The following is a 27,682-nucleotide window of genomic DNA, read 5'->3' as shown; positions in this document are numbered from 1 at the left end:
TTCCCTCCCCTTGCTGTGTGTTTACTAATGGGCCTGGCTGTCTCTGGGTATAAGTTCCATGTGCTGCTAATTCCCTCAGCGAGCTGCTAATGCTTGTTCTCTGCAAATGAGGAACATAATTAACACTAAATTAAGGTGATACAAATGAAGACAACACAAGGTCTGACAACATGAGTGGTTTGGGAGAATCGAGAGTGCCTGTGATTCATTTTTTTAATTTACTGTATAAATATACTCTTAGCTTAGCAAAAATAAAATAAAGAGTCTTTAAATGGAGTTTCACTTTCAAAGCCCATTAAACTCAACTGCCCATATAATAGGACACAGCACACAAACCTGAGCTCAGAGGAGAGCAAACACTGCAGCCCATACTAAAGCGCCAGTGCCTGAAACTGATCACAAATTGCATCAAGTCGACAGCTTCACTTGGTCATCTTCCAAGATTGGCAAGGTTGTGTTCTGACACTCCCTGCTTGCAGGTAGAGTGACTTTATTTTAATTGTTTTGTGGTGTGTGGGTGTTGCTGGCAAAGCCAGCATTTGTTACCCTTGAATCGAGTAACTTGCAAACCCATTTCATAGGGCAGTTAAGAGGCAACAACATTGCTGTGGGTCTGAAGTCAAATGCAGGCCAGAACAGGTAAGGATGGCAGATTTCCTTCCCACAAGGACCTAAATGAACTAGTTGAGTTTTTACAACAGTGGTTACACCGTTACCTTTATACTAGCTTTTAGTTATAGATTTGATTGAATTCCAATTTCACCATCATGTCTGTCTCATGTCCTCAGAACTGCGGGATTACTAGTTCAGTGATGTTACCACCACACCATCACCTCAAAGGCAGTTTAGAGTCATACAGAATAGAAATAGGCCCTTCAGTGTATCATATCTATGTTGACCAACAAACAAATTACAATAATCCCATTTGACTGCACTGAGTCCAAAGCTTAGTGTGCCTGGTACTTTAAGTATTCATCCAGTTGCTTCTTAAATATTGCGAGAGTCCTTGCCTCCACCACGCTCTCAGGAGCACATTCCCTATATTTACCACTCTCTGGGTGACTTATTCCTCACACTAAATTTATGTCCTCTGGTCTTAATCACGTATGCCATGGCAAAGAGATTCTCATTTAACCTACTCTGTTTATGTCCCTCATAAGTTTGCAAACATCAATCAGAACTTCCAGTCTCCTCTGCACTGAGGAAAACAAACCCAGCCTCTGCAGTCTGGCCTCATAGCTGAGACTTTAATCCTCAGCAACATCCTGGTGAATCTTGTCTGCACCTTTTCCAGTGCAATCAAGTCCTTCTAATGGTGTGGTGATAAGAACTGCACACAGTATTCCAACTGTGATCTAATCAATCTTTTCTAAAGTTGTAACAAGACTTCTTTGCCCTTATATTCTTCACCCTGACTAATGAAGGCTAGCATCCCAAAGGCCTGCTTCACCACTCTGTCTACCTTCAGGAATCTTTGGACTGGTACACCAAGGTCCTCTTGTTCCTCAGTACTCGTACTCGTTAAAGATTGACCATACATTGTGTATATTCTTTCCCTATTACACCTTCCAAAATGCATCACCTCGCACTTATCAGGATTAAATTCCATTTGCCATTGCTCTGCCCAATTTACCAACTGAACAATATCAGACTGTAGCCTAAGACCATCCTTCTCACTATCAACAACACCACTGATTTTTTTATGTCATCTATAAGCCTTCTACATTCACATCTAAGTCATTAATGTAAATAATAAACTGCAAGGGTCCCAGCACCGAGCCCTGTAGTACACCACTGGTCACAGGCTTCCAATTATAAAACAATCCTCCACCATTACTATTTGCCTCCTAGTTGTAAGCCAATTTTTGATCCAGTTTGCCAACTTTCCTGGGATTCGATGGGCTGTTACCTTTTGGACCAGCCTTCCATGTGGGACCTTGAAGTCCATGTAAACTACAATCAACTGCACTGCCCCCATCAATATATTTAGCTACTGTTACAAATAAATACAATTAAATTAGTCAAACAGGATCTCCCTCTAACAAATCTGTGCTGATCCCTGATCTATCAATCCCTGCCTTTCCAAGTATTGATTAATCCCATGCCTTAAAATGTTTTTCCAATAACTTCCCTACCACTGGTCTGTAATTACTTGGCTTATCTCTGCTACTCATCTTGAACAAAGAACCATATCAGCTATCCTCCAGTCATCAGGTACCTGCAGCCAGTGAAGTACGAAATATATCCATCAGGGTCCCAGCAATGTCTCCCATAGCAGCTAGGGATACATCACATTAGGCCCTGGGGGTATCTCTACACTTGCTAAAACGTTTAATACTTCCTCCTTATTAATCTTAACATGTGCTAGAACCTCACCTACTGAACCCCCCTGGCTACAATATCTTTCTCCTCTGTGAATACAGATGTGAAGAATTCATTTAAGACCCCATTCACATCCACTGGCTCCACACACAGATTTCCCTGTGATCTCTAATATGATTAGATTACCTTGGGTGTGGAAACAGGCCCTTCGGCCCAACAAGTCCACACCGACCCTCCGAAGAGTAACCCACCCAGACCCATTTCCCTCTAACTAATGCACCTCACACTATGGGCAATTTAGCATGGCCACTTCCCTGACCTACACATCTTTGGACTGTGGGAGGAAAGAGGGACAACATGCAAACTCCACATTCACCTGCGGCTGGAATTGAACCTGGGACCTTAGTGCTGTGAGACAGCAGTGCTAACTACTGAGCTACTGTGCTGCCCCCAATATGTCCCACTCTTTCCTTGGTAGTTCTCTTACTCTTAATATACTTTAAAAAGCCATAGGGGTTTTCCTTGATCCCACCTGCCAATGATATTTCATGGCCCTTCTTTGTCCTCTTAATCTCCTTTTTAAGCCACCACATTTTTGAAGGGGGCTATAATGTGCTGTACTTGACAAATGCTTCCTTCTTTTTCTTTATCAAACTCTCAGTTAGTGAACCAAATTACCATATGTTATTCAATCCCTCTCCTTTTTCTCTCCCACACATCATCCTATTTTTCTTACTTTCCTCCTCTTCACTCAGACCTCAGTTGCTTCCAGAATACAGCACCTCGCTCCCTAACCTACCTACCTACCTTTGCTCCCCCCAGTCAAAAGAATTACAGAATGCAGCTGGTTGCGCTGTCACCTATTACCAGATCTGTCTGAAGCATATTGAACACCATTGGGCTGTACTCTCCTCTGCCAGAACAGCTCACTGTTCCAAAGCAGATGCAAAGATTAACTCTTAGCTGTTTGAGCCACTAACCTTACAGACCTGAAGCTATTAGATTACTTACAGTGTGGAAACAGGCCTTTCGGCCCAACAAGTCCACACCGACCCACTGAAGCACAATCCACCCAGACCCATTCCCCTACATTTACCCCTTCACCTAATTTAGCATGGCCAATTCACCTAACCTGCACATCTTTGGACTGTGGGAGGAAACCCACGCAGACACGGGGAGCATGTACAAACTCCACACAGTCAGTCACCTGAGTTGGGAATTGAACCCAAGTCTCTGGTGCTGTAAGGCAGCGGTGCTAACCGCTGTACCACCATGCCGCCCACAAGTATCCAGTATTAAACCACAAGTATTAAAGTATCCAGAAACAAGAAATACAAAAAGTGATGAGTCAATGTTTGACTCCTGGGTGAGGATGCATGGTATTGATATTCCCAATACAGCCAAATTAGAACATGTATCACAGGAACCACCAGCATTTCTTGATCTCAAGCTCATCATCAAAAATAACTTACGTTTATGCAGAACCTTCAACATAATGACATTTCCCAAAGCTCTTCAAAACCATTAAAAAAAACCTAACACTGAATTACATAACCTAACACTGAAGGACATATTTGGGCGCAGGCGACTATTGTAATAGGTTGGTTTTAATGCAAACCTTAAAAGAGGGAAGCGAGTTTGAGAGGTTTAGGAAGGGACTATAATAACTGACAATTCTTTCTTTGTTTATGGGGAGGCTATGGCTGAGTTTATTAATCACCAGTGTATTAATGCTTAAACCCAGGTTATGACCTGAATTTGAATCTTGCTATGATAGTTGGTGGAATTTGAATTCCATAACAAATCTGGAATTATGAGTCTGATGATGACCATAAAACTATTGTCAACTGTTGGGGAAAAATAATGTCTGATTCACTAATGTCCTTTCAGGAAGGAAACTGCTGGTCTAACGTACATGTGACTTTAAATCCACAGTAATATGGTTGACTTCTAACTGTCCTTGGGGTAATTAAGTTTGGAAATAAATACTTGCTTCACTAGTAATGCCTACATCTTGTGTGAATAAAAAAACTGGATAGAGGGGTGTTGCTGGAAATCCATATTTGCTCTCGAATCTTTGCTGTCATTATAACTTGCTTGTCTGCCTTAGAAGGCATTTACCGGTTCTGTAACTCTGGTGTAAATCTATAGGCCCAGAATGGGTAACGCCAACAGATTCCCTTAAGGGGATTAGTGAACTAGTTATGTTTTTGGGTGTATCATGGTCATGTTTACCGACATTGACCTTTTCATTTTCAGATTTATAAAACTGAATTCAAATTATTGGCTGCCCATGGCAGGATGTGAACACACACACTCTGGATTTGGCTCTCTTTAACAACAGATAACTTGCATTGATATAGTATCTTAACCAAAATAAAACATGTCAAGTCACATCATAGTGATTATCAAATACCACTTCACAATGAGTCACATATAAGGATGATGGCAATGGGAGATGGAGAGGCTGAGAGATTGAGGGAGGCAATTCTGGAGCTTGAGGCCTAGCCCAGCCACCACAGGAAAATTTAAAATCAGGAATGTGCTCGGGGTCAGAGGAGTGAAGAGATCTCAGAGGGTTGTAGAGATGGAAGAGATTGCAGAGATAGTGTGAGGGAATTAATAAATTTGCAAACAGGAACAAGAATTTTTAAAATCGAGGTGTGGTAGACAGGGAGTCAACGTAACAATTTTGGTTACTTTACTGGATAATTGGTTGTGGTGATATTGTGGTTGAGTAATAAATAACAGTCAGGACACCAGCTATAACTTCAGTGTTCTTTTTCAAATAGTGGCTATGAAATTTCTTTTGTCATCTCTGATTCAAGGAGAATATTATTCATCCATCCAGGAAGGCAGACAGGCCTGGGATCATCTGAAAAGACAGCACCTTGGGCAGTGCTGTACTCCCTTGGTACTGCAATTGAGTGTCAACTAGGATGATGGAGTTAAAGTCTCTGGGGTGGGGATTGAACCAACAACCATCCAACTTGGAGGCGATAGCTCTGGAGTTAAGGAGAGACCAGGGACTGTGATTTGATGATGCTATGTGTGTACAGAAGGAAGACTGGGGGGGTACAGCTGGTGGAGCATCCTGTTTTTGAAATGTCTCCTGAGCAAAGAATGAGCTAAAGTTGGTGATGGAGAGATTGTAACCAAATTCAACACAGAGGACCCTTGGGTGATGGGGGAGGGGTGGGGGAGATCTTGTCAGAATGCAGGATTATTGCTTTAGTAATATAAAAAAATCGAATAAAAGCTAGTACCAGCTTGTCCATCCAATACTCCTTAAGTTTATTCATCCATGAAATAAGTTTCAAAATCTGTAGAACTGTTTTCTAAAGTCCCATATCCCTTAAACTTCCTCAGCTGAAGCTCATCAAGAGACACACGATATCTTGCTGCATTTTTGGAGGAGAACATCTGACTGATCTCCATAAAAGTTTTGTTCCTGGTCTCTGGGATGACAATATAAGCATAGATGGCGACAATCCAACATACCCCACAAAAAACCAGGTAGCAGTAAGCTCCAGCAGACATCTGCAAACAGAACACATTTCACAAATTAGAGGCTCATCTCACGCATTGCCACAGGATGAGGCACTCAGAATGGTGCCTGTCCCAATCTATCTTCCAAATCTCACATCTGGAATACTGGAGTGCTGGGTGTTCCTATCTGGGAATGTCTGAAGAGGCTCTAACCTGTAAGTCAAGAAAATTGAGAGATCAAATATGGCTCCAGGACTTGATCCCAAAAAACCAGACTGAGATCCCCAACGTGGCACTATGGAGGAAGGAAAACACTGTCGAAGGTTGAGGAGTGCCGCACTGTCAGAGGGTCAGTACTGAGGGAGTGCCGCACTGTCAGAGGGTCAGTATTGTGGGAGTGCTGCACTGTCAGAGGGTCAGTATTGTGGGAGTGCTATGTCATGCATTATTGAGTAAAACAGTCCTGTGTATATACTATATGTTGTTTGTTATTCTATCATTGAAAAACTATAATATACTCTTGTTATATATTTAATATTAACTGACATTACTAACCTGAAGGAATGGAAAAACAAAACCTACAGTGAAGTTTGACAGCCAGTTGAGGGCCCCTCCAATGATGTAAGCAGCTGGACGATGTGACTGGGTAAACAGCTCAGCAGTCATCAGAAAGGGGACTCCAGCTGCACAATAAAGGGAGGGAGAGGGAGAATAAGAGGGATATAAACGGGAGATTGAGGTTGGAAAGATAGAGTGAGGCAGAGAGGAGAAATTAGAGAAAAAGTGAGGGAGAGTTGATAGAAAGAAGTGGAAAAAAGAATAAGTGAGAGCAGAGAATAGAAAAGAAAATGAGAGCAAGCAAGAGAAACAGACAGCAGGAAAAAAATGGGTACAGAGAGAGAGAAAAAGTGAGAGAGGGGGCAAAAAGGGACTCGAAGTAAAACAGTGATGAAGAAAGTAACAACACAGTGGTAGACAATTTAAAGAATGCAAAAAATAGATGATAAGCAAACAGAGAACAAGAAAGGAAGAGTTTAGAAGGCAGAGTAGCAGACAGAGATGGTGAGAGAAAAATATCCTCCAGAAAGTGGGAGGGGGAAGACAAGAAAGGAAAGAAAGAAATTAGTTAGTTATTGAGTTTATAAGAGTGATTTGTACTAATGTGCCATTGACCTATTTGCGCAGATCCTTGAGAAACAAGCAGCAGTATTCACATTCTCAGAACCTTTTATATTCTTTACTTTTTTAAGTGTCAAGGCGACCAGTCCTAGATCCAAAGAGGGCATGTGTGATAAACTCTCAATAACTGTTCTCTCCTATCACTAGCCCCATTCAGTGCAGGTGTAGGTGAAAGGTGGTTTGAGTTCCCTCTTACCTCCTTACCCACACCTCACATGTCACCCCCCACCCCCCAGCCCCGAGCCTGACTGCTGCACAGATCTAGCCTACTGCAAGCGGAAAGAGAAGATTGAAATGTAAAAATTAAGTGTCATGTGCTGTGTAGTACGTTCCAATGCTTGGCTTGCTCCCCCATTTACTTAAATAGGGATGTTGATAGAGATCTAATCTAATACTCAGAGGATGAGTTTAGGAACAATTTAGTCCAGATTTGCATTATTTTTGCATAATGGCCATGACAGAGCTTAATGTGATAAAATGGATCTGAACTCTGAGATGAGCGCCATTGTTCATTAAGAATAAAAGAGAAGATATATTCATCATTGTTTATATACAATGATCCATGAAAAGTACTAATTAAAGATGTAATTACACTGAATACATTCTCTATTGTAAATGGAATATATTCTTCATGGACAATACCAATAAATCAACTACCTAAAACGCCAAGACCCACATTTATCATTCTGATTGCACTCCTGCTAATTCACACTCGTTACTTTTCCACATCCTCATCTCCAGAATCAATTTGGGAGGGTAAAGATTTTATGGAGCCCAGTGAGGTGAAGGGTCACAGTGCTGGGTAACTGATTACTCTCCCCCACTCCACTCCTCCTAAAGCTGCCACTTCTCGTGATCTCTACTGTTCCCTCCTCAGGGTGTATCAGTGTGGCCACTTGGATCAGCGGAGGCGGTGATTGATCCTCACTCCAGAACTAGGCCAAAACTCTAATCAGGGAGAGACCCCTAATACACTGGAGATATCATCTGTTGGATCAGGTATGAAACTGGAGAAAGGCAGATTTACTTGCTCCAGCTTGGTGACTATGCCTTTGGTTTCCTGGCCCCCAACTCTGGAATTCTTTCCCTAATGTTTTCTGCTTTCTCTCCTGTTTTAAGATACTTCTTAAAACCAAATAGGCCAAGATTAGGATTGACTGCGTGAAGCAATGTTTGACCAGTTAAGTGGGTCAACAATAACAATTTGCATTTATATAGCATCTTTAACATCACCAAGCATTCAGAGGTGCTTTTCACACCAGTCTTCTAAAACAACACTTAATTCATATCCAGGAGGCATGAGGACAGATGAGTTAAACTTTGTTCAAAGGGGCAGTAGAATACTCTGCTGAAAATGGTGAAGAGAATAAAATCAAAGATGCAAAAGAGGCCAGAATTAAGAATGCTGTGATCACTAACAGTTTGAGGGGTGATGGGTATGGGGGAAATGGGAGGAGATTGTAGAGATAGGGAAGCACAAGGCTGGAGTGTGGAGGCAGGTTTCAAAACAATGATAATGTTATAAAAATGAAGGAATTCCAAAGTTTTGGAAAAGTTTAAGATTACAGATGTTGGGGTTTGTGAGAACATCCATGAGAGAAATGGAATAGTTGAGTCGGAGGAAACAGAACATCAATGATGGCTTCAATAATATATGAGCAGGTCAGAAAGCAACATTGAGAGAAGGATTTTTTATACCTGGTCCAACACAGAATCCAGCAATAATCCCAACAACACAAGCCACACTGGCATAGTGCATCCATGGAACCTGTCAATATAGTAGCACATGGGTGAGCGTGGATAACGTCTCACTGTTGACCTATAATATTCATCAACAAATGCAAATTATACAACGAGAAAAGATTGTGCCTTTTACTATCTCAAAGTGTTTCACAGCCAATGAGGTACTTCTTTGAAGAGTAGTCAATGTTGTAATGTAGAAACATGCAGCCAGTTTGAACAAAGCAAGATACCACTCACAGCAATGACGAAATGATCTTTTGACTTTGAGTGAGCGATAAGTATTGGCTAGTGTAGATAGAGGAAACAGAAACATAGCAGCAGGTCATTTAGCTCTCAAACCTGCTCCACCGCTCTAGATCATAGCTGATCATCTACTTAATGCCATTTTACCACGCCTTCTCCTGATGTCATTTGTAACTAAAAACCTATTGATCTCTGTCTTAAACATACTCAATGACTGAGCTCCACAGCCCTCTAGGGTAGAAAATTCCAAAGAATCACCACCCTATGAATAAAAACATTCCTCCTCATCGTAATCTTAAATGGCTTGCTCCTTACTCTGAGACTGTATTCCATGGTTGTATATGCCTTCAGGACAGGGGATACCAATTTTCTGAAGGCACCCTGTTGACTCTTCTGACGTTTTTTATAAATTTCTGAGATCACCACTTATTTTGGTAAATTTCAGAGACAAGAGGGCCGGTCTCTTCAAGCTTTCATCCTGGGACTATCCCAGGAATCAATCTGATGAACCACTGCTGCACTCCCTCGAGGCAAATATATTCTTTCTAAGGCAAAGGGATCAAGAGTTGTACAGAATACTTCAGGAGCAATCTCAACAGTGTTCTGGACAACTAAAACAAGACATCTTTATTCCTGTACTCAAATCAGCTTGTGATAGAGGGCAACATATCAATATACCATTTGAATTCCTAATCGCTTGCTGCATCTGTACGCTAGCTTTCAGAAACTTATGAATGAGGACATCAATTTTTCACATCAACACTCTCACTATTTAAGAAGTATTCCAAACCTCCAATCCTCCTGCCAAAGTGAATAATCTTTTTATACTGAATATGCCATGCTCCTGAAGAAGGGCTTATGCCCGAAACGTCGATTCTCCTGCTCCTTGGATGCTGCCTGACCTTTTTCCAGCAACACATTTTTCAGCTCTGATCTCCAGCATCTGCAGTCCTCACTTTCTCCTATGCCATGCTCTTGCCCACTCACTCAGCCTGTCCAAAATAACTTGAAACCTCTTTGTATCATCCTCACAACTCACATTCCTACCTAGGACATCCCAGGGAGAGCTCCTATGGTTTTCCTGAAACTCCCACCTTTGGAACGACAGAGTTTTTTCCTTGAATATCTCATCCAGAATATGGCACTGCAGCAATCCAGCGCCCATTCATTCTTGGCCTAGCACCAGTGCTGTCTCCCTCAGTTACTGACCATCTAACAAGGCAGGGCTCCCTCGGTACTGACCTCTAACCATTCAACACTCCCTCAGTACTGATCCTCTGCCAGTGCATCAATACCTCAGTAGTCACCCTAGACAGTACTAACCTTGTGACAGTGCAATGCTCCCTCAGCACTGACGCTGTGACAGTGCCGCACTCCATCAATACTGACGCTTAGAAGTTGGAAACTATGGATAATGACGACATTCCTGCATGAGTACAGACGTCGTGTGCTCCAGAACTTGTGTGACATTAGCCAAACTACTCTGGTACAGCAAAAACATTAGAAACTACCTGACAAATGTGGAAAATTGCCCAGAAATGTCTTGCGCACATAAAGCAGGACAAATCAAATTGGCCAATTGCCTCCCCATTAATACATTCTTGATCATCAATACAATGATGGAAGATGTCATCAATAATGCTATTCGGCAGCACTTGTTTAGCAATATCTTGCTCACTGATGCTCAGTTTGGAGTTTGCCAGAGCTGCTCAACTCCTGACGTCATTGCAGTCTTAGCTCAAACATGGACAAAAAAGTTGAACTCAAGAAATGGTGAACATGACTGCCCTTGACCAACACAGTATCTGGCCAATTATGGCACCTGGCTTGTGATTTTAAATTAACCTGTTGGACTATAACTTGGCGTTGTGTGACTTCTGACCTCAAAACTCTATTGATCACAATCTTGAATATACTCCACAACTGATCCATAGATCTTTTGAGGGAGAATTTCAAAGATTTTGGAATCCCTACAGTGTGGAAACAAGCCATTCGGCCCATCAAGTCCACACTGATCCTCCAAAGAGCATCCCACCCCCTACCTTCTCCATGGCTAACCCACCCAGCCTGTACATCCCTGGACACTGCTGTCAATTTAGCACGGCCAATTCACCTAACCTGAACATCTTTGGACTGTGGGAGGAAACCAGAGCACCCCACACAGACACAAGGAGAAATGCAAACTCCACGCAGAGATTCGCCTGAGGCTGGAATCGAACCCAGGTCCCTGGAGCTGTGAGGCAGCAGTACTAACCACTGAGCCATCGTGCCATCAAACAAGTGTTTGGTGAAGAAATTTCTCACCTGAATCCTAAATGAATGCCTCTGTATACCGAGACTGTGCTAATTCTAGACCAGTGCTTCCAAACTATTTTCCAATGTGACTCCATTTTACTGTTTGAAAATTAATGTGACCCCAGACACCAGCAAAAACAAAGCAGCCATAAAGCAGCATAGAAACATTCAGCGTGTAATTAAAGTTTGTGTATTATAGATCAGCCTACAATACATCACGCAAATATGAAACTCTAAAGTACTGTGTGGAAAATGCTATTATTTTATGTAGTTACACAGATTTCAGCCAACATGTCCAATTACGTACATATGTCTGCCTTTCCATTCTCCACACACTTCCCAACCCATTCACTCATCACTCCCTCTTCCAAATATCCTGTACACATCAACAAGTCCCTCGTCACAACTGCTCTCCTCTCTACACAAACATACCCGCTGGCCTGAGTCAGTATCCTGGGGTAAGCAGCTCGTACAAGACAGAGAGGGGAAGAAAGTTTGATTTGGAGATGCCGGTGTTGGACTGGGGTGTACAAAGTTAAAAATCACACAACACCAAGTTATAGTCCAACAGGTTTAATTGGAAGCTCCGAAAGCTTGTGTGCTTCCAATTAAACCTGTTGGACTATAACCTGGTGTTGTATGATTTTTAGCAGCATTTGAAGCTGCTACTCAACTTTCCCAGCTCAGCTGGTTTCTCCCTCACACCAGACACAGTCAGTCTCTGCCAGGTCTCTGTCCTCGGCATTTGCCACTTAAAGTGTTTTCTGATCCTGTGGGTCCAACGCTGGTCATACTAATGACTCTAGACTAGGATGTGTCCCCTCCACAGTTGCCATTGGTGCTGGGAGGAAGGGCAGCTCACCATCCCGATGTGCCCCATCCAATTCACTGTTTGGAAACCTGTTCTAGATTTCAGATTCTCGAGTTGGGGGGAGCGGGGGGGAACAGCCTCTCAATATCTACCCAGTCAAATCCTCTCAGAATCCTGCCTCTTTCAATTGAACAATACCTCATTTTTCTAGATTTCTGAGAATGCACATCCATTTTACTTAATCTGTCACCATCAGCCAACTCCCTCATCTTCAGATAATGGAAACAGTTTCTCCAATTGTACTCGATTTACATAAACTCTGAACATCTCAAATCCTCTCCTTCACTTTCTCAGAGCAGAACAATCCTAGTTTCCCTACAAATCTACAAAATTGTTGTGGTTCTGTTCGCCGAGCTGGGAATTTGTTTTGCAGACATTTCGTCCTCTGTCTAGGTGACATCCTCAGTGCTTGGGAGCTTCCTGTGAAGCGCTTCTGTGATGTTTCCTCCGGCATTTATAGTGGTTTGAATCTGCCGCTTCCGTTTGTCAGTTCCAGCCGTCCGTTGCAGTGGTCGGTATATTGGGTCCAGGTCGATGTGTTTGTTGATTGAACCTGTGGATGAGTGCCATGCCTCTAGGAATTCCCTGGCTGTTCTCTGTTTGGCTTGTCCTATAATAGTAGTGTTGTCCCAGTCGAATTCATGTTGCTTGACATCTGCGTGTGTGGCTACTAAGGATAGCTGGTCGTGTCGTTTCGTGGCTAGTTGGTGTTCATGGATGCGGATCGTTAGCTGTCTTCCTGTTTGTCCCATGTAGTGTTTTGTGCAGTCCTTGCATGGGATTTTGTACACTACATTAGTTTTTCTCATGCTGGGTATCAGGTCCTTCGTTCTGGTGAGTTGTCTGAGAGTGGCTGTTGGTTTGTGTGCTGTTATGAGTCTTGGTGGTAGCAGTAGTCTGGCTGTCAGTTCGGAAATGCTCTTGATGTATGGTAGTGTGGCTAGTCCTTTGAGTTGCGGCATGTCCTTGTTCCATTGTCTTTCCCTTAGGCATCTGTTGATGAAATTGCGCGGGTATCCGTTTTTGGCGAATACATTGTATAGGCGAACACATCACAGAAGTGCTTCACAGGAGGCTCCCAAGCACTGAGGATGTCACCTAGACAGGGGATGAAACGTCTGCAACACAAATTCCCAGCTCAGCAAACAGAACCACAACAACGAGCACCCGAGCTACAAATCTTCTCACAAACTTTGAAAATCTACAAAATTCCCAACAGCCTCTACTGATGGACGGCACAATGGATCAGTGGTTAGCACTGCTGCCTCACAGCACCAGGGGCACAGGTTTGATTCCAGCCTCAGGCGACTGTCTGTGTGGAGTTTGCACATTGTCACCGTGTCTGTGTGGGTTTCCTCCAGGTGCTCCGGTTTTCTCCCACAATCTAAAGATGTGCAGGTTAGGTGAATTGGCCATGCTAAATTGCCCATAGAGTTAGGTACATTAGTCAGGGGTATATGTGGGGAATGGGTCTGGGTGGGTTACTCTTCGGAGGGTTGGTATGGACTTGTTGGGTCGAAGAGCCTGTTTCCATACTGTAGTTAATCTAATCTAATCTTCTCCAAGATCCTCCCTGAAATACATTTCCAAAAGATGAATGTAATGATTCAGCTGAGGCCACAGTATATTGTTGGCTGTAAATACATTGGGATTTTCTGATGTTGGAAATGACTTTGGATTCAAACCCTGTTCATACGTTTGCAATACCAACTCAGCCCTGGACATACAGGTGCCAGTATGTTAATAAATGAGGTGAAGACTCTGACTGGATAAACAGAGACAATCAAGAATTACCTCAAATAGTAATGACATTGTGATCCCAGCACAAGAGAATCCCATGAAGCTGAATCCACCAATCAGCAAAGGACGTCTCCCTACTCTCTCGATCGTTAAACTCTGAATCACAAAGAGTAACAAAATGAACCAATCAGACGGTGCCACTGGAAAACAGTGCTTCACTCTGTAATTCAGTCAACACAGCACCTGTTTCATTAGCAACAAATGATCTCCTCTGTATCCAAGGTGATGAGCAGGTCATTAAGTATAGACTACATTGGGTCAGGACACCTCTCAGCCCTCCCCCCAGCTCCACCATCCTCGGCCACTGACCCCTGTACCACAGGTCAGCTGCTTTTACCACATCCTCCCCCAATTCCAACTCCCAAAACATCCCACCAACAGTCAGCCCAAGTCAAAAACCCCAAATATAACCCTTGCCCAATATTAAAATGATGTCCAATATCTGGCACTCCCTAGACCTCAGCAAAAATAGGTCTCTTCACATTTGCAGATCCCAGACTCCTCAGCTATCAAAAAAGTGAGTGAGAGATAACTTTAGAGAGGAATAACAGACACTCCCCATGAGTTACAGAGTGCAAGCTAATCAAGGTGTTCAGGCTGGATTATGTAAAATAACAGAACCAGAAGTGAGTTACAGAGTGGAATCTAATCGAGGGGTTAAACATAGATTATACCTAGAACAACACATACTCAGGAGTGAGTTTAGAGACTGGAACTTAAGAGGTTCAAGGTGGACTATATATAGAATAGACATCCTGGAGCGAATTATATACAGGGATCTTATGGAGGTGTTTGGGTGGTTCATGTATAGAATAATAGATACCTGGGAGTGCTTTACAAGCTGGAATCTAATCAAGGAATTCAGGTGGTTTGTATATAGTACAACTGAGATCCAGGTGTGAATTACAGCCTGGAATCCAATTAAGGGGCTCAGAATAGTTTATTTGTAGAATAACAAATACCTGGAATTGTGTTACAGACTGGAATCTAATAGAGGGATTCAGATGGTTATTATAAATACAGTAACAGATAACCAGAATGAATTATAGCCTGCAATCTAATTGAAGGGTTCACATGTTTTATATATAGAACAGGAGGTACCCAGGAGCAGAGATTGGAAGTTAATCATGGATTTTGAGGTGTCAGGTTTAAATCTGGAATAACAGATATTCAGGAATGAATTACAGACTGAAATCTAATTGAGAAGTTTAGGGGTTTATATATAGAATGATAGACAATGGGAGTGAATTAAAGACTGGAATCTAATTGAGGAGTGTTGGTGCATTTATAAAGAAAATATGGAGTGCTTTATAAGCAGAAGAGCAGAAACTTAGGGATTGAGTTATCCATGAATGCGAGTCATATGCTAAACTTGCGTTTCACTTTCTCTTGTCACAAAATTTCACTGAAATTCACTGTATTCTGATAATAATGATGGATAAAGGTTGCTGAAATCAGAGTTAATTAAGACAACTCCTTATTCCTTCCTTTCCACTGCAAATAGGGCTGCTGATGTGATGTGGATTCCTACAGCACAATCCTGCAAGTATTTCTCCCTCAAGTCTGTATCCAAGTCATTTCAGGCAGCGCATTCCATATCACAACTTGCTGCATCAAAAACAATTCACCCTCATGCTGCTTCTTTTTTCAATTATTTTAAGTCTGTGTCCTCTGTTTACTGACTCTACCACTAGAAACAGTTTCTCCCCACGATTTTGATCGCATCCTCTAAATCTGCTCTTAATCTCTCTGCTCTAAGGAGAACAATCCTCATCTCTCTATGTAACCAAGTCCTGCATTGCTGGCTCCGTTCCAGTAAATATACCAAATCTTGCACAAACCTTCCAACAAACCTCCTGGAGTCCACGCGAAATGAATTCCACCAACGGGTGGTGAAGGTAAACGAGGATAGTAAAGTTTAACAAATGGTTGTAATTTTATAACCAATCCTTCCAGTTCCAGTGGGTAACATTGCCTCTCCCACTCAGGGCCTATATCGATGACAGCACTGTGAGTTTCTGTGAGTAACTATGTGCAGCTGAGGTTAAAGTTCTTGCTGTAGTTCTAGGAGGGTCTTATAACTGTCAGCACATCAGAGCTGGAGACTTAGACTAGTCTGTGAGAGAGGATTCGTTCTCAAATCTGCACCATCTTCTGTTTATTAAAGTCAAAAAGCACCAAGCAATTTCACTCCTGGGACCAAAAACCACCAGCATTAGTCTCTTTAATTGTCAAAAACCTTATTCAGTGTTACATAGCGTGGGTCATGCTCCACTTAAAATAGGAGAGAGCAGCTCACAGAATAAATTCTGCTGTTAGTTGAAGTAATGAACAGTGAGACAAAGAATCCTCTCCTCGCACATCAGTTCCTGTTCATACATCGTGTGCTGTTGTGCAAAAGAGCAAATAAACCAGCCAGGAACTTTGAGAAAACGGTAGAAAGATGCTGAGGAAGAGGGAGAAAGAAAGAGGAACAGAGAGAGAGAAAGATGGGACAAAGGAAGACACAGAGAGAATGTGTGTGGGTGGTGGAGGGAAAGTGTTAGGGACAACACTCGCATTGATGGCTACCTTGAATGGATTTGCATAATTAGGTGTGGCTAACCCTGCTGCAATGGTTAACACTGCTTTCAGGCTGTAAAATGCCTGCTGACATTCCTCCGTCCACTGATATTTTCTACATTTCTTCAACACGTCAGTGAAGCAACCACACACTGTTAAAATTCGGTGTGAATCTCCGATAAAAAACACTCAGTCCCAGGAATCGTAGTGCTTCCCTCTTCATTGGTGTTATGGGAAACTCGCGTGGGGCTATCTTTCCACATCCAATAACGTGGCCTAGGAATGTGACTCGGGCTTTCATGAACTGTATCTTTGCCAGTTTATCACCAAGCCCGTCTCCCGAAGTCAATCGAACAATTCCGATAGATACTCCGAATGTTCCTTCTATGTGTGACTAAAAATCAGGTCGTCAGTGCACACCACACAATTAGTAATCTCAAAATAACTTCATTGGTTAGTCTTTGGAATATGGCTGCCGCATTTTTCATACCAAATGGCATGCCTTTAAACTGGTACAGTCCATTCAGTGTCACAAAAGCTAAAATGTTCTTCGCTCTTTTGGATAAAAGTACCTGTCAGTGTCCTCTAAGTAAGTCCAACTTTGAAATATAAGTTGCTGATCCAACCTTCTCAATACAGTTTTCCAAATGTGGAATGGGATATGAATCAAATTTTGTAATGTATTGACATTGCGAGAGTTCACACATAATTGTCAAGTACCATTTGGTTGTGGCACTATCAATATATGAGCTCGGTTCGCTGCAATTCACTTTCATTCTATTGTCTTTAAGAATGCATTCAATCTTTTTCAACCTGTGCCAACTTTAGAGGGTTAAGAGTATAAGGATGTTACTTAATCGGAACAGCATTGTCAGTATCTACATCATACATAATCAGATCAGTACTTCCCATCTTATATCCATATCTCCCCATGTGATTGTAATAAATCTTTCAGGTCATTTTGATTTTTCTCTGGAAGGTAACTCAATAATTTGAGTACTTCCTCATTGTCCAATTTAATTTGAAATTCAGAATCTGAACTTGGTTCTTCACTCCGTGTTGTAACCAGTAACATATTCTCCTTTTGCTTTCCTTCCCTATCAAAATACCTTTTGAGCATATTCACAGACACACTCTGTGAGATTTCTTTCTATCTGGCATTCTTATCAAGTAATTCACCTCATTTAATCTTCATTTGATTTGATAAAGCCCACTAAATCTTGCCTTAAAGGTTCATCTCCCACTGGTAATAATACTAAACTTTATCTCCACTTTTTAAATTTCTTGTGTGCTTCCTGTCTTATCACATGCTGTACTAATTTTAAATTCTAGGAGAAAGTGAGGACTGCAAATGTTGGAGATCAGAGTCGAGAGTGTGGTGCTGGAAAAGTACAGCAGGTCAGGCAGCATCTGAGGAGCAGGAATGAGGCTTATGGGCCAAGGGAGCTAAGAGATAAAAGATTATGTCTCAGCCCCCTTGGCCCAAAAGCCTCGTTCCTGGTGAAGAGCCTATTGTCGAAACATCGATTCTCCTGCTCCTCGGATGCTACCTGACCAGTTATGTTTTTCCAGCACCACATTCTCGACCCTAATTTTAATGTTGTCTAGCCAACTCATCTGCTCTATTTAATCTTTTCTTGAAATCTGACACATAGCCCAAAAAAGTGGTCTCTGAACTCTGACTCACCAATTTCTCCTTAATTAATTTCAGTGCTCATCTTACCTCACGCCTAAAAACTAATTCAAATGTACAGAATTTATTTGATTCATTAGGTGTATCCCTAATTGCAAAAAGTACAAATGGAATTCCCTTATCCCAGTCCTCTGTATAATCTTGACTATAAGCCCTCAACACAGTCTTTAAGGATTGATGCCACCATTCTAATGCTCCAGGTGATCCTGAATGGTATACAATGTATTTGAATCTTATTCCTAAGCTATCTGAAATTTCTTTGAATAACTTTGATATAAAATTTGACCCATGATCCAAGGTATTTCTGTCGGTAGTCCATATCTCGTAAAAAATTTGAGTATCTCTTCTACAATCCTTTTGGCCCATGATATTGAGTAATGGAATTGCCTCTGGAAATCTAGTAGCCACATCTGTTATGGTCAACAAATACTGGTTCCCACTTTTTGTTTTAGGCAAGGGTCTGACTCAATCAACTGATACTCTTGTGAAAGATCCCTCAAATGTGGGAGTGGGTATACAGTGTACTAGTTTTATCACAGCCTGAGCTTTTCCAATTACGTGACACAATGACATGATTAGATTAGGTTCCGTACAGTGTGGAAATAGGCCCTTCGGCCCAATGAGTCCACACCGACCCTCCGAAGAGTAACCCACCCAGACCCGTTTCCCTCTGACTAATGTACCTAACACTGTGGGCGGCACGGTGGCACAGTGGTTAGCACTGCTGCCTCACAGCGCCTGAGACCCGGGTTCAATTCCCGCCTCAGGCGACTGACTATGTGGAGTTTGCACGTTCTCCCCGTGTCTGCGTGGGTTTCCTCCGGGTGCTCCGGTTTCCTCCCACAGTCCAAAAGATATGCAGGGTCAGGTGAATTGGCCATGCTAAATTGCCGCGGGTCGGTGTGGACTTGTTGGGCCGAAGGGCCTGTTTCTACACTGTAATGTAATCTAATCTAATCTATGGGCAATTTAGCACGGTCAATTCGCCTCACCTGCACCTCTTTGGACTGTGGGAGGAAACTGGTGCACCCGAAGGAAACCCATGCTCACTGGGAGAATGTGCAAACTCCACACAGGCAAAGGCCCGAGGCTGGAATCGAACCTGGGACCCTGGTGCTGCGAGGCAGCAGTGCTAACCACTGAGCCACCATGCCAACTATTTGGCAAATTTCAACCATATCCAAATGCAGGCCAGGCCATTAAAAATGGTTTTGTATGTTGGCTTGAGTTTTCCTTTCTCCTAAATAACCTCCCACAAGTAATCCATGTACTAACCACAACACCTCCTTTCCATAACCTGCCGGTAATACAATTTCATGAACTTCTGCCCATTTCTAGTCTGCTTGAAGACTTCATTTTTAAGATAACAAAATTCTGGGATATACTCAGATTCTTCTAAGTATCCCTTTTGATACAACTGCTTTAGCTTTTCCTCTTTCTGTTGTAATTCAGTTTTCTCTGTAACTATACTTCCTGTAACACCTCAGTTTCCTGATTTTCCACTGACTTTTCAATCACAATAGGCATCACTCCCACCTGTGACCAAGCTATATCATTATTAAGGATAAACTGTACTTCCAGAACTGAGAATTTCTCTATTACTCCTCCTACCGCTTTTCCCCACCCTCTCTGACCACACTGCTCTCCTCACCTTGAATTCCACATTTTATCACTTTTTCTGGCCCTGCTCCCTCTGAAGTACATATCGCCTCATCTCTCACCATCAAAGATTGACCTACTCCCATATCTCTTAAAACCTTACTTCCTTTACCTACTCCTCCTGGTACCTGAGTCACCTTACCAATGCAAGTAAATTCTTTAAAGAGATCTGGCTTTTTCTCCTCAACCATCCCTGACTGGGTTGTATATTCTGGTGCAGCTTTTCAGCTTCCACTATGCTTTCCTTTACCATTTCAAAATTCACTGGGGTGGCACGGTGGCTCAGTGGTTAGCACCGCTGCCTCACAGCACCAGGGTCTCAGCGTGGGTTTCCTCCGGGTGCTCCGGTTTCCTCCCACAGTCCATAGATGTACAGGTTGGGTGAATTGGCCATGCTAAATTGCCCATAGTGTTAGATGAGTTAGTCAGAGGGACTTGTTGGGCCAATGGGCCTGTTTCCACACTGTAGGGAATCGAATCAAATCCTGTATTCTCACATCCATCTTCCCAGTGTTTTTTTCCAAACCACCAACACTTCATGCAGCCAACCTTATAACAGTGGAAGTACCCTGAGCTTCATTTCTTCTCTATCCTCCTCATGGGTTTTCTTTTTGGCCTCTGCTAAACTATCTTTAATATTTACAATGAGATCTCTTTTTCCCTTACCACCTAAGGATTTCTCTTTCCCCAATTTCTATCCCTCACAGATTGAAATTATGAACCAACTCATAATCATCTGCCATTTCTGCTGCTAATCTTGCAGTCTTAACTCTCTGCTCTTCCACATGAGTTCTTACCACTTCAGGAAGTGAATTTTTGAACTCTTCCAAAATAATCGTCTCTCTAAGAATGTCATATATTTGATCTATTTTCAATGTCCTTACCACTACCAAATTAATTTTGTTTGATCCTTTCAAACTCTATGTACGTTTGACCAGGTTCCCTCCTTAGATTCCTGAAATGGTATCGGTTGGCTTCTGGTATGAGCTCATATGCACTTAAGATGGCATTTTTCACCTCATTATTCTCTCCAGATACCTGTTCTGACAGTGATGCAAATGCCTCACTAGCTCTACCTACCAACTGGGTGCATTTGATGGTTCAGTGGTTAGCATTGCTACCTTGTAGATGATGCACAGGCTTTAGGGAGTCAGGGTGAGTCACACACTGCAGTATTCCTAACCTCTGACCTGCTCTTGTCGCCACTGAGTTTATGTGGTGAATACAGATGAGTTTCTGGTCAATGGTAATGCCCAGGATGTTGACAGTTGGATATTCAGTGATGGTAATACCACTGAATGCCAAGGGGCGGTGGTTAGGTTGTCTCCTATTGGTGATGGTAACAGCCTGCCATTTGTCAGTCCAAGCCTGGATATTGTCCAGATTTTGTTGCATTCGAACATGGACTGCTTCAGTGTCTGAGGAGTTGTGAATAATGCTGAACATTGTGCAATCATCGGCAACATCCCCACTTCTGACCTTATGACGGAGGGGAAGATCATTGATGAAGTAGCTGAATGTGGTGGGGCCTAGGACATTACCCTGAGGAACTCCTGCAATGATGTCCTGGAGCTGAGATGTCTGACCTCTGACAACCATCTTCCTATGAGCCAGGTGTGATTCCAACCAACACAGAATACTCCCCCCAAGTCACATTGATTCTATTTTTGCTAGGACTCCTTGATGTCAAGGGCTGTTACTCTCACCTCATCTCTGGAATTCAGCTCTTTTGTCCATGTTTGAATCAGGGCTATAATACGTCAGGAGCTTTGGTCCTAATGGAACCCAAAGTAGGCATCACTGAGCAGGTCATTGCTGAGCAGGTGCTGCTTGATAGCTTCCATCACTTTACTGATAATCATGAGCAGACAGATAGGATGGTAATTGGCTGGGTTGGATTTGTCCTGTTTTTAATGTATAGGACATGCCTAGGAAGTTGTCAGGTAGATACCAGTGCTGCAACTGTACTGGAAGAGCTTGGCTAGGAGAGCCGCTAGCTCTGGAGCACAAGTCTGGACAACAGTTGGAACTTTGTCAGGGCTCATAGCCTTTGCAGTATCCCGTGCTTCCAACTGTTTCTTGGTATCACGTGAAGTGAAGCGAATTGGCTGAAGTCTGGTATCTGTAATGCTGGGGACCACTGAAGGAGTCCGAGATGAATTGTTCACTTGGCAATTGTGGATGATGATTACAGCGAATATTTCAGCCTTATCTATGCACTGTGTGCTGGGCTCTTTCATCATTGAGGATACGGATACTTATGGAGCCTTAGTCCAACCTCCACTGAAACATGAACTGGTTGGGTTTAAGGTGGCTTGGATTCCCATTTCAGATATATTTTGCCTTTTAGCCTCCCACCTGAACCAAACCGACCGAACCCACGTTTGTGGCTCCCCCATTTCATCCTGTTCCTGTCTTTATATGTCACCTGACCTGCTGAGTATTTCCAGCATTTTCCGCTGGTCCTTCAGGGTTACAGCATCTTCAGGAATTTATTACAAATGTCTCCATGCCTGGCTTTTTGTTTTAGGGTTCTTGGTGAAATAGGAAATAAGCTGTAACTTACCCCAATCAGTCCGGCAACAACCTCAATTGCACCAGTCCCCACAGTAGTGTATTGGATATATTGCTTAGGGATCCCAGATTTTTCAAATATCCTATTTGTATAGAACCAGATCTGAAAGAAAAACAGATTGGTTTATACAAGCAGATCAGTTTGCAGCTCAAATTAATCATGAAACAAATCATTGACAGAAACAGATCTTAGTCTGGTATATTCTCAAATGCAGCTCATCATTGGGTAGTGTTAGCTGTCACTCAGTGGTAACACTTCTGTCTCAGAGTAAGATGGTGGGAGTTCAAGTAATGTTTCAGAAGCTTGAGCACAAGATCCAGGCTGGCACTCCAAGTGCAGTAGTGAGGGACAATGCAACATTACAGAGGGTTAATAGTGAGGGAGTGCACCACTGTCAGGGAGTCAGGACTGAGGGAGCACTGCACTGTCAGAGGGTCAGTACTGAGGGAGTGCCACATTGTCAAAGGGTCAGTAATGAGGGAATGCTGTACTAGTGGAGGGTCAGTACTGACTGAATGCTGGACTGTCGGAAGGTCAGTATTGAGGGAATACTCCACTGTTGGAGGGTCAGTGCTGGAAGAGTGCAACATTGTCAGAGGATCAGTACCGAGGGAGTGTCGCACTGTTGGAGGATCAGTGCTAAGGGACTGCTGTACTGTTGGAGGATCAGTACTGAGGGAGTGCTGCATTGTCAGGGGGTCAGTACTGAGGGAGTGCAGGACTGTCAGAGGATCAGTGCTGAGGGACTGCTGCACTGTTGGAGGATCAGTACTGAAGGAGTGCAGCACTGTCAGAGGGTCAGGTGGGGATGTGCCGCATTGTCAGACGGTCAGTACTGAAGGAATACCCCATTGAATGAGGACAGCAAGTTAAATTGAAGCCTCATGTGTCAGTTCAGGCAGATGTAGAAGATCTCATGGTCGAACTGAAGAACAGGGGAGTTCTCTCTGATGGTCTGATGATATTTGTCACTCAACCAATATCTTTAAAGAGATAATCTGGTCTTTATCTCGTTCCTTGCTGAACTTACTGTGTGCAAACTGATTGCTGTGTTTCTTACCTTACAACAGTGGCCACACTTCAAATGTTAGTCATTGGCTGTGAAGTGCTTTGCGATGTTCTGAGGTCACGAATGTGCAAAGGAAAAGCAAGTCTTTCTCCCTTTTGGCCTCTCGCTTCTTTGACAAACCCAATTTCCCTTCGTTTCCATCCTCACTCACCGCGTCTATTCCTGAAAGCTGCATCCCAATGTTGATCACAATGACTGACACGAGCTGCCATCGGACTGAGTAATCGGCTATCAGCTGGAAAACTGAGATGGTTTGTAAGGAAGTCAATGATCTCTGCTCTTCCTGCATCTCCTCAATCTCTGCCTGTATGTTGCTGTTGTACTTGTTCCGATACCACGTTAGTGCTAGGGGAAAGAATGGCAAAGGAAAGAAAAAATAAATTATCTGATTATTCAACATGGCCACAGATTCAGTCCCTGGTATCTCACCCATTTTCCCAACTCTCTGTGGCCAGTTAGACTTGCCCACTATGTGAGGCACAAATGAATTTGTCTCTGGAATTTATTATGCACAATGGCGCAACAAGATGCAGCCCCAGTAAGACCATCTTGCATCTCACCTCTGATCCCAAATAGCCATCTTTCACCTCAGTTGGGCAGTAGACAGGAATGTGAGGCCAAGCAGATTGACAAAGCAGACTCATTGGGCTGAATGGCCTCCTTCTGCTCCATTTCTTATGATCTTGTGACCCTGGGCAGACTGACCATTTCATTCTCAGACAGTGTTGGTGAGAGTGAGACTGTTATTTCACCTTCTCTCTTGCTCACTGACACATGGTCATTGGGAGATGCTATTGAACCACTGCTCTGCAGAAGAAGAGGAACAGGTTGTTCAGCCAGTTCAGCACAGAGGGTGTGGAAAAGGCTGCCTGATCCACCCACCTGGGTAAAAACAATGAGGTAAAAACAATGATGAAGGGTATTCCTGATGAAGGGCTTTTGCCCGAAACGTCGATTTTACTGCTCCTCGGATGCTGCCTGAACTGCTGTGCCTTTCCAGCACCACTAATCCATGATCTACCACCTGGACAAGATTAAAACCCTGGCTCCAAATGTGTTTCTGGGACAATCCAGCAGTGACCTGGCCCACTGTCTAGCTACAATCTCTCATTAGTACAAGGGGAAAAGCGAAAATATGAAACAGTAGCTGAAACAGATGCAGACAGAGACCCATTCACATAGCCAATCATAATTTTTTAATTCATCAGTGGGAAGTGTGCCATGCTGGCTGGGCCAGCATTTATTGCTCTTTATGGTCTGGAGAATGTGGTGGTGAGCCACCATCTTGAACTGTTGCAGATTGGAGGGTGCACGGGACACTCATAATGTTTTTGGGGATGGGAGTGGGGGGCAAGGGGCAAGTCCCAGAGTTTTGACCCAGCAACACTGAAAACGGCAATATAATACCATGTCAGGATAGTGAGTGGTTTGGTGGGGAACTTACAGGTGGTGGTGTTCCAATGCATCTGCTGCATTTGTCCTTCTAGATGGTTGTGGTTGTGAGTTTGGACGGTGCTGTTGGTGTATTTCTGCAGTGCATCTAACAGATAATACATAATACTGATACCGAGCATCGGTGGTGGAGAAAGTGAATGCTGAAGATGTGAGATGAAGTGCCAGTCAGGCAGGCTGCTGTGTCCTGAGTGATGTCAAACTGACTGAGTGTTGTTGGAGCTGCACGAATCTAGGTAAGAGGGGAGTATTCCCTCACGCTCCTCACTTGTATCTTGTGGATGGCGGACAAAATTTGGGGAGTCACAAGGAGAGTTATTCACTGCAGAATATCCAGCCTCTGACCTGCTCTTACAGCCACAGTATTTTTAGTGGATAGTCCAGTTCAGTTCCTAGTCAATGATGACCCCCAGGATGTTGATAGTGGGGAATTCAGTGATGGCAATGCCATTAAACATCAAGGGGAGGAGGTTAGACTCTCTTTTGTTGCAGGTGGTAATTACCAGGTACCTGTGTGGCACAAGCATTAAAAGCAAGGCCTAAAGTGCTCACAGCACGGACTGCGAACTGCTGACACTGGAAACACTAGGGAGTTCAGCTAGGTGTGGGAACTGCTGGGTATTGTTCTGGCAATTTTTGAGAGGGCTGCTTTGTGGTTGAGTTGTTGCTGGTCAGGTCGAAGTGTGGGCCTGGGTGAGGAGGGCGAGCAGCCGTTCTGTTAACGAGGCGTTGACTCAAAATGTTAACTTTGCTTTCTGCCTGTAGATGCTTCCAGATCCACTAAGATTCTCCAGCAATTTCTGTTTTTGTTTCAGATCTCCAAAATCTCCAGTTTTAATTTAGGTTGGTTTGTGTTGGTATACAATTCGGCTGTTGGTGGTGCACACAGCACCTCATGAGGCCCAGTTGTGAGTTGCTAGATCAGTTCAAAGTCTGTCCCATTTTGCACAGTCATAGTGGCACACCGCACAATTGAGGTACTCGCAATGTGAAGACTGATAAAATTATCAGTGATATTATGGAACTCGCTTTTATCAAATATTCTAAATTGTTTTCTACTTTCATCCTGGAGTGACAATGCTGATTGTTTCTGTCACACTGAAAGTAGGAAAGATTGAGCTCTACCACATGCTTTGGAGCTACTTTCAACTGATATTTTAAGTCCCCTTTTAGTCATCAACACAACACACCACCTTCTGCTGCTTCCTCTCCCTCCACTCCTTCCCCTTCCAACTCTCCATCCACAATTCCACCCCCTCTCTCCCCTCCTCTTCTCCTCCCTCCCCCAGCCCTCCCCTCCATCCCCATTCCCAGTTCACACCTCGCACTGTGGCTGCAATGTCCTCTTTCTGGATCAGCAGATATCGCGGACTTTCTGGGAACCAAGGAAGGAACAGCAGTTCAACCAGGGCTGGAGCCATGATCAGAGACAGCAAGAGAGGCCAATCCTTCTCCTGTAGACAGTCACAGAAATGGAGGGGTGTGGGGTGTGGAAGAGAGAGTGACCAATAATCAGCCAGGAAGAAGGATAGAAAGGAGATGGACGGGAGTCGGGGCGTGGGGGAGAGACAAGAAAGAGATGGACACAGAGAGACAGAGTCAGAAAAAGAGAGAGAGAGAAACAAAGAGTGCACAATGGACAGAATGAAAGATACAGAGAGACATGAACAGAGATAGAGAGAGAGAGAGAGAGAGAGAGAGAGCAGAAGAGGAAGACTCAGAAATAAACACAGAGAGAACATAAAGAAAAGAGATGAACAAGGAGAGAGGGAGTTAAATAAAGAGGAATAGACAGAGGGAGAGAGAGAGAGAGAGAGAGAGAGAGAGAAAGGAAGGCAGATAGACATGGAAAAAGAAGCAGAGAGAAAGAGAGGGAGAAAAACAGAGAGAAGCAGGGAATGAGGCAAAGAGAAGGGGAGAAGAAGAAAATAAGTCATATACAAAGGAGAGAAAGCCAATGTGGATTTGTATCTGGAGAAACCTCTGCTTAGAAGTGAGCTCATTACCTAAACCAGTGTTCAGTTTGACCTAAATACAAGCACATACAAACCAGGAATGGGAGTGAGGTGGGGTTTGTGTATGTATGTACACCAGAGCCAAATACACAGACACTGTAGCATTTCTGTCAAAGGTCAAATATAATAGAGTATATGTAGATTGCAACAGGTATACCAGGAGACAGGTAAACTGTAGAGAGTACACTGGGGTGGGGGAAAAGATGTATATAAATCAGAGCAGGTGGGAAACACGAGGTGCCCAAAACTGGGAAGGAATCCGTGGGAGCCAGTGTACCAGGGGTAATGTGATGGAAGATGTATAATTAAAATATATAATGTCATTTTTGGAAGAGATATTTTACCAAAGAGGCAGATGAATGTGGGTTATTTCTATTAAGTTTACTTTAAGAGTAAATTGAGTTCAGTGTTGTGAAACTGTGACCTTACTCTGGCATTGTCCAGAAAACAAGTGGCTATGGACGCCTGTGGTGTGTTAATGGAAAACTGTATGTACCAAGGAGTGATCTTAGTTTAGAAAAACTAGAGATTGAAAGTTTTCAGGGCAATTGGGAAGAGAACTGACTGGGGTCAGAAGCTGGGATGGGAGTGGGGTGGAGTTTGTGTATGTATGTACATCAGAGCTAAATACACAGGAAGGCAAGTACATGCAGCATTTAGATTAGATTACTTACAGTGTGGAAACAGGCCCTTCGGCCCAACAAGTCCACACCGA

General features: G+C 43.2%; 1 protein-coding gene across 5 annotated transcripts in view; it reads right to left on the bottom strand.

The window, feature by feature from the left end:
- Positions 1-5,589: 5,589 nt before the first annotated feature.
- Positions 5,590-27,682, bottom strand: part of LOC122561273 (solute carrier family 2, facilitated glucose transporter member 9-like) — a 233,365-nt gene continuing 211,272 nt past the window's right edge. For 3 of the 5 annotated variants that reach the window (XM_043712911.1, XM_043712913.1, XM_043712909.1), the window contains 7 exons: positions 26,274-26,406; positions 23,652-23,845; positions 22,423-22,533; positions 13,937-14,038; positions 8,689-8,758; positions 6,367-6,494; positions 5,590-5,862 (listed from right to left, as the gene is read on the bottom strand). In XM_043712911.1, the coding sequence (XP_043568846.1) occupies positions 5,617-5,862; positions 6,367-6,494; positions 8,689-8,758; positions 13,937-14,038; positions 22,423-22,533; positions 23,652-23,845; positions 26,274-26,406 (984 nt within the window). In that variant the 3' untranslated portion in view covers positions 5,590-5,616. The remainder of the gene's footprint in view (positions 5,863-6,366; positions 6,495-8,688; positions 8,759-13,936; positions 14,039-22,422; positions 22,534-23,651; positions 23,846-26,273; positions 26,407-27,682) is intronic. The other 2 variants (XM_043712910.1, XM_043712912.1) reach the window with 2 other exon arrangements.

The sequence above is a fragment of the Chiloscyllium plagiosum genome, chromosome 22, assembly GCF_004010195.1.
Source record: "Chiloscyllium plagiosum isolate BGI_BamShark_2017 chromosome 22, ASM401019v2, whole genome shotgun sequence".
NCBI lineage: Eukaryota > Metazoa > Chordata > Chondrichthyes > Orectolobiformes > Hemiscylliidae > Chiloscyllium > Chiloscyllium plagiosum.
This window is presented reverse-complemented; position numbering and strand designations above follow the sequence as displayed.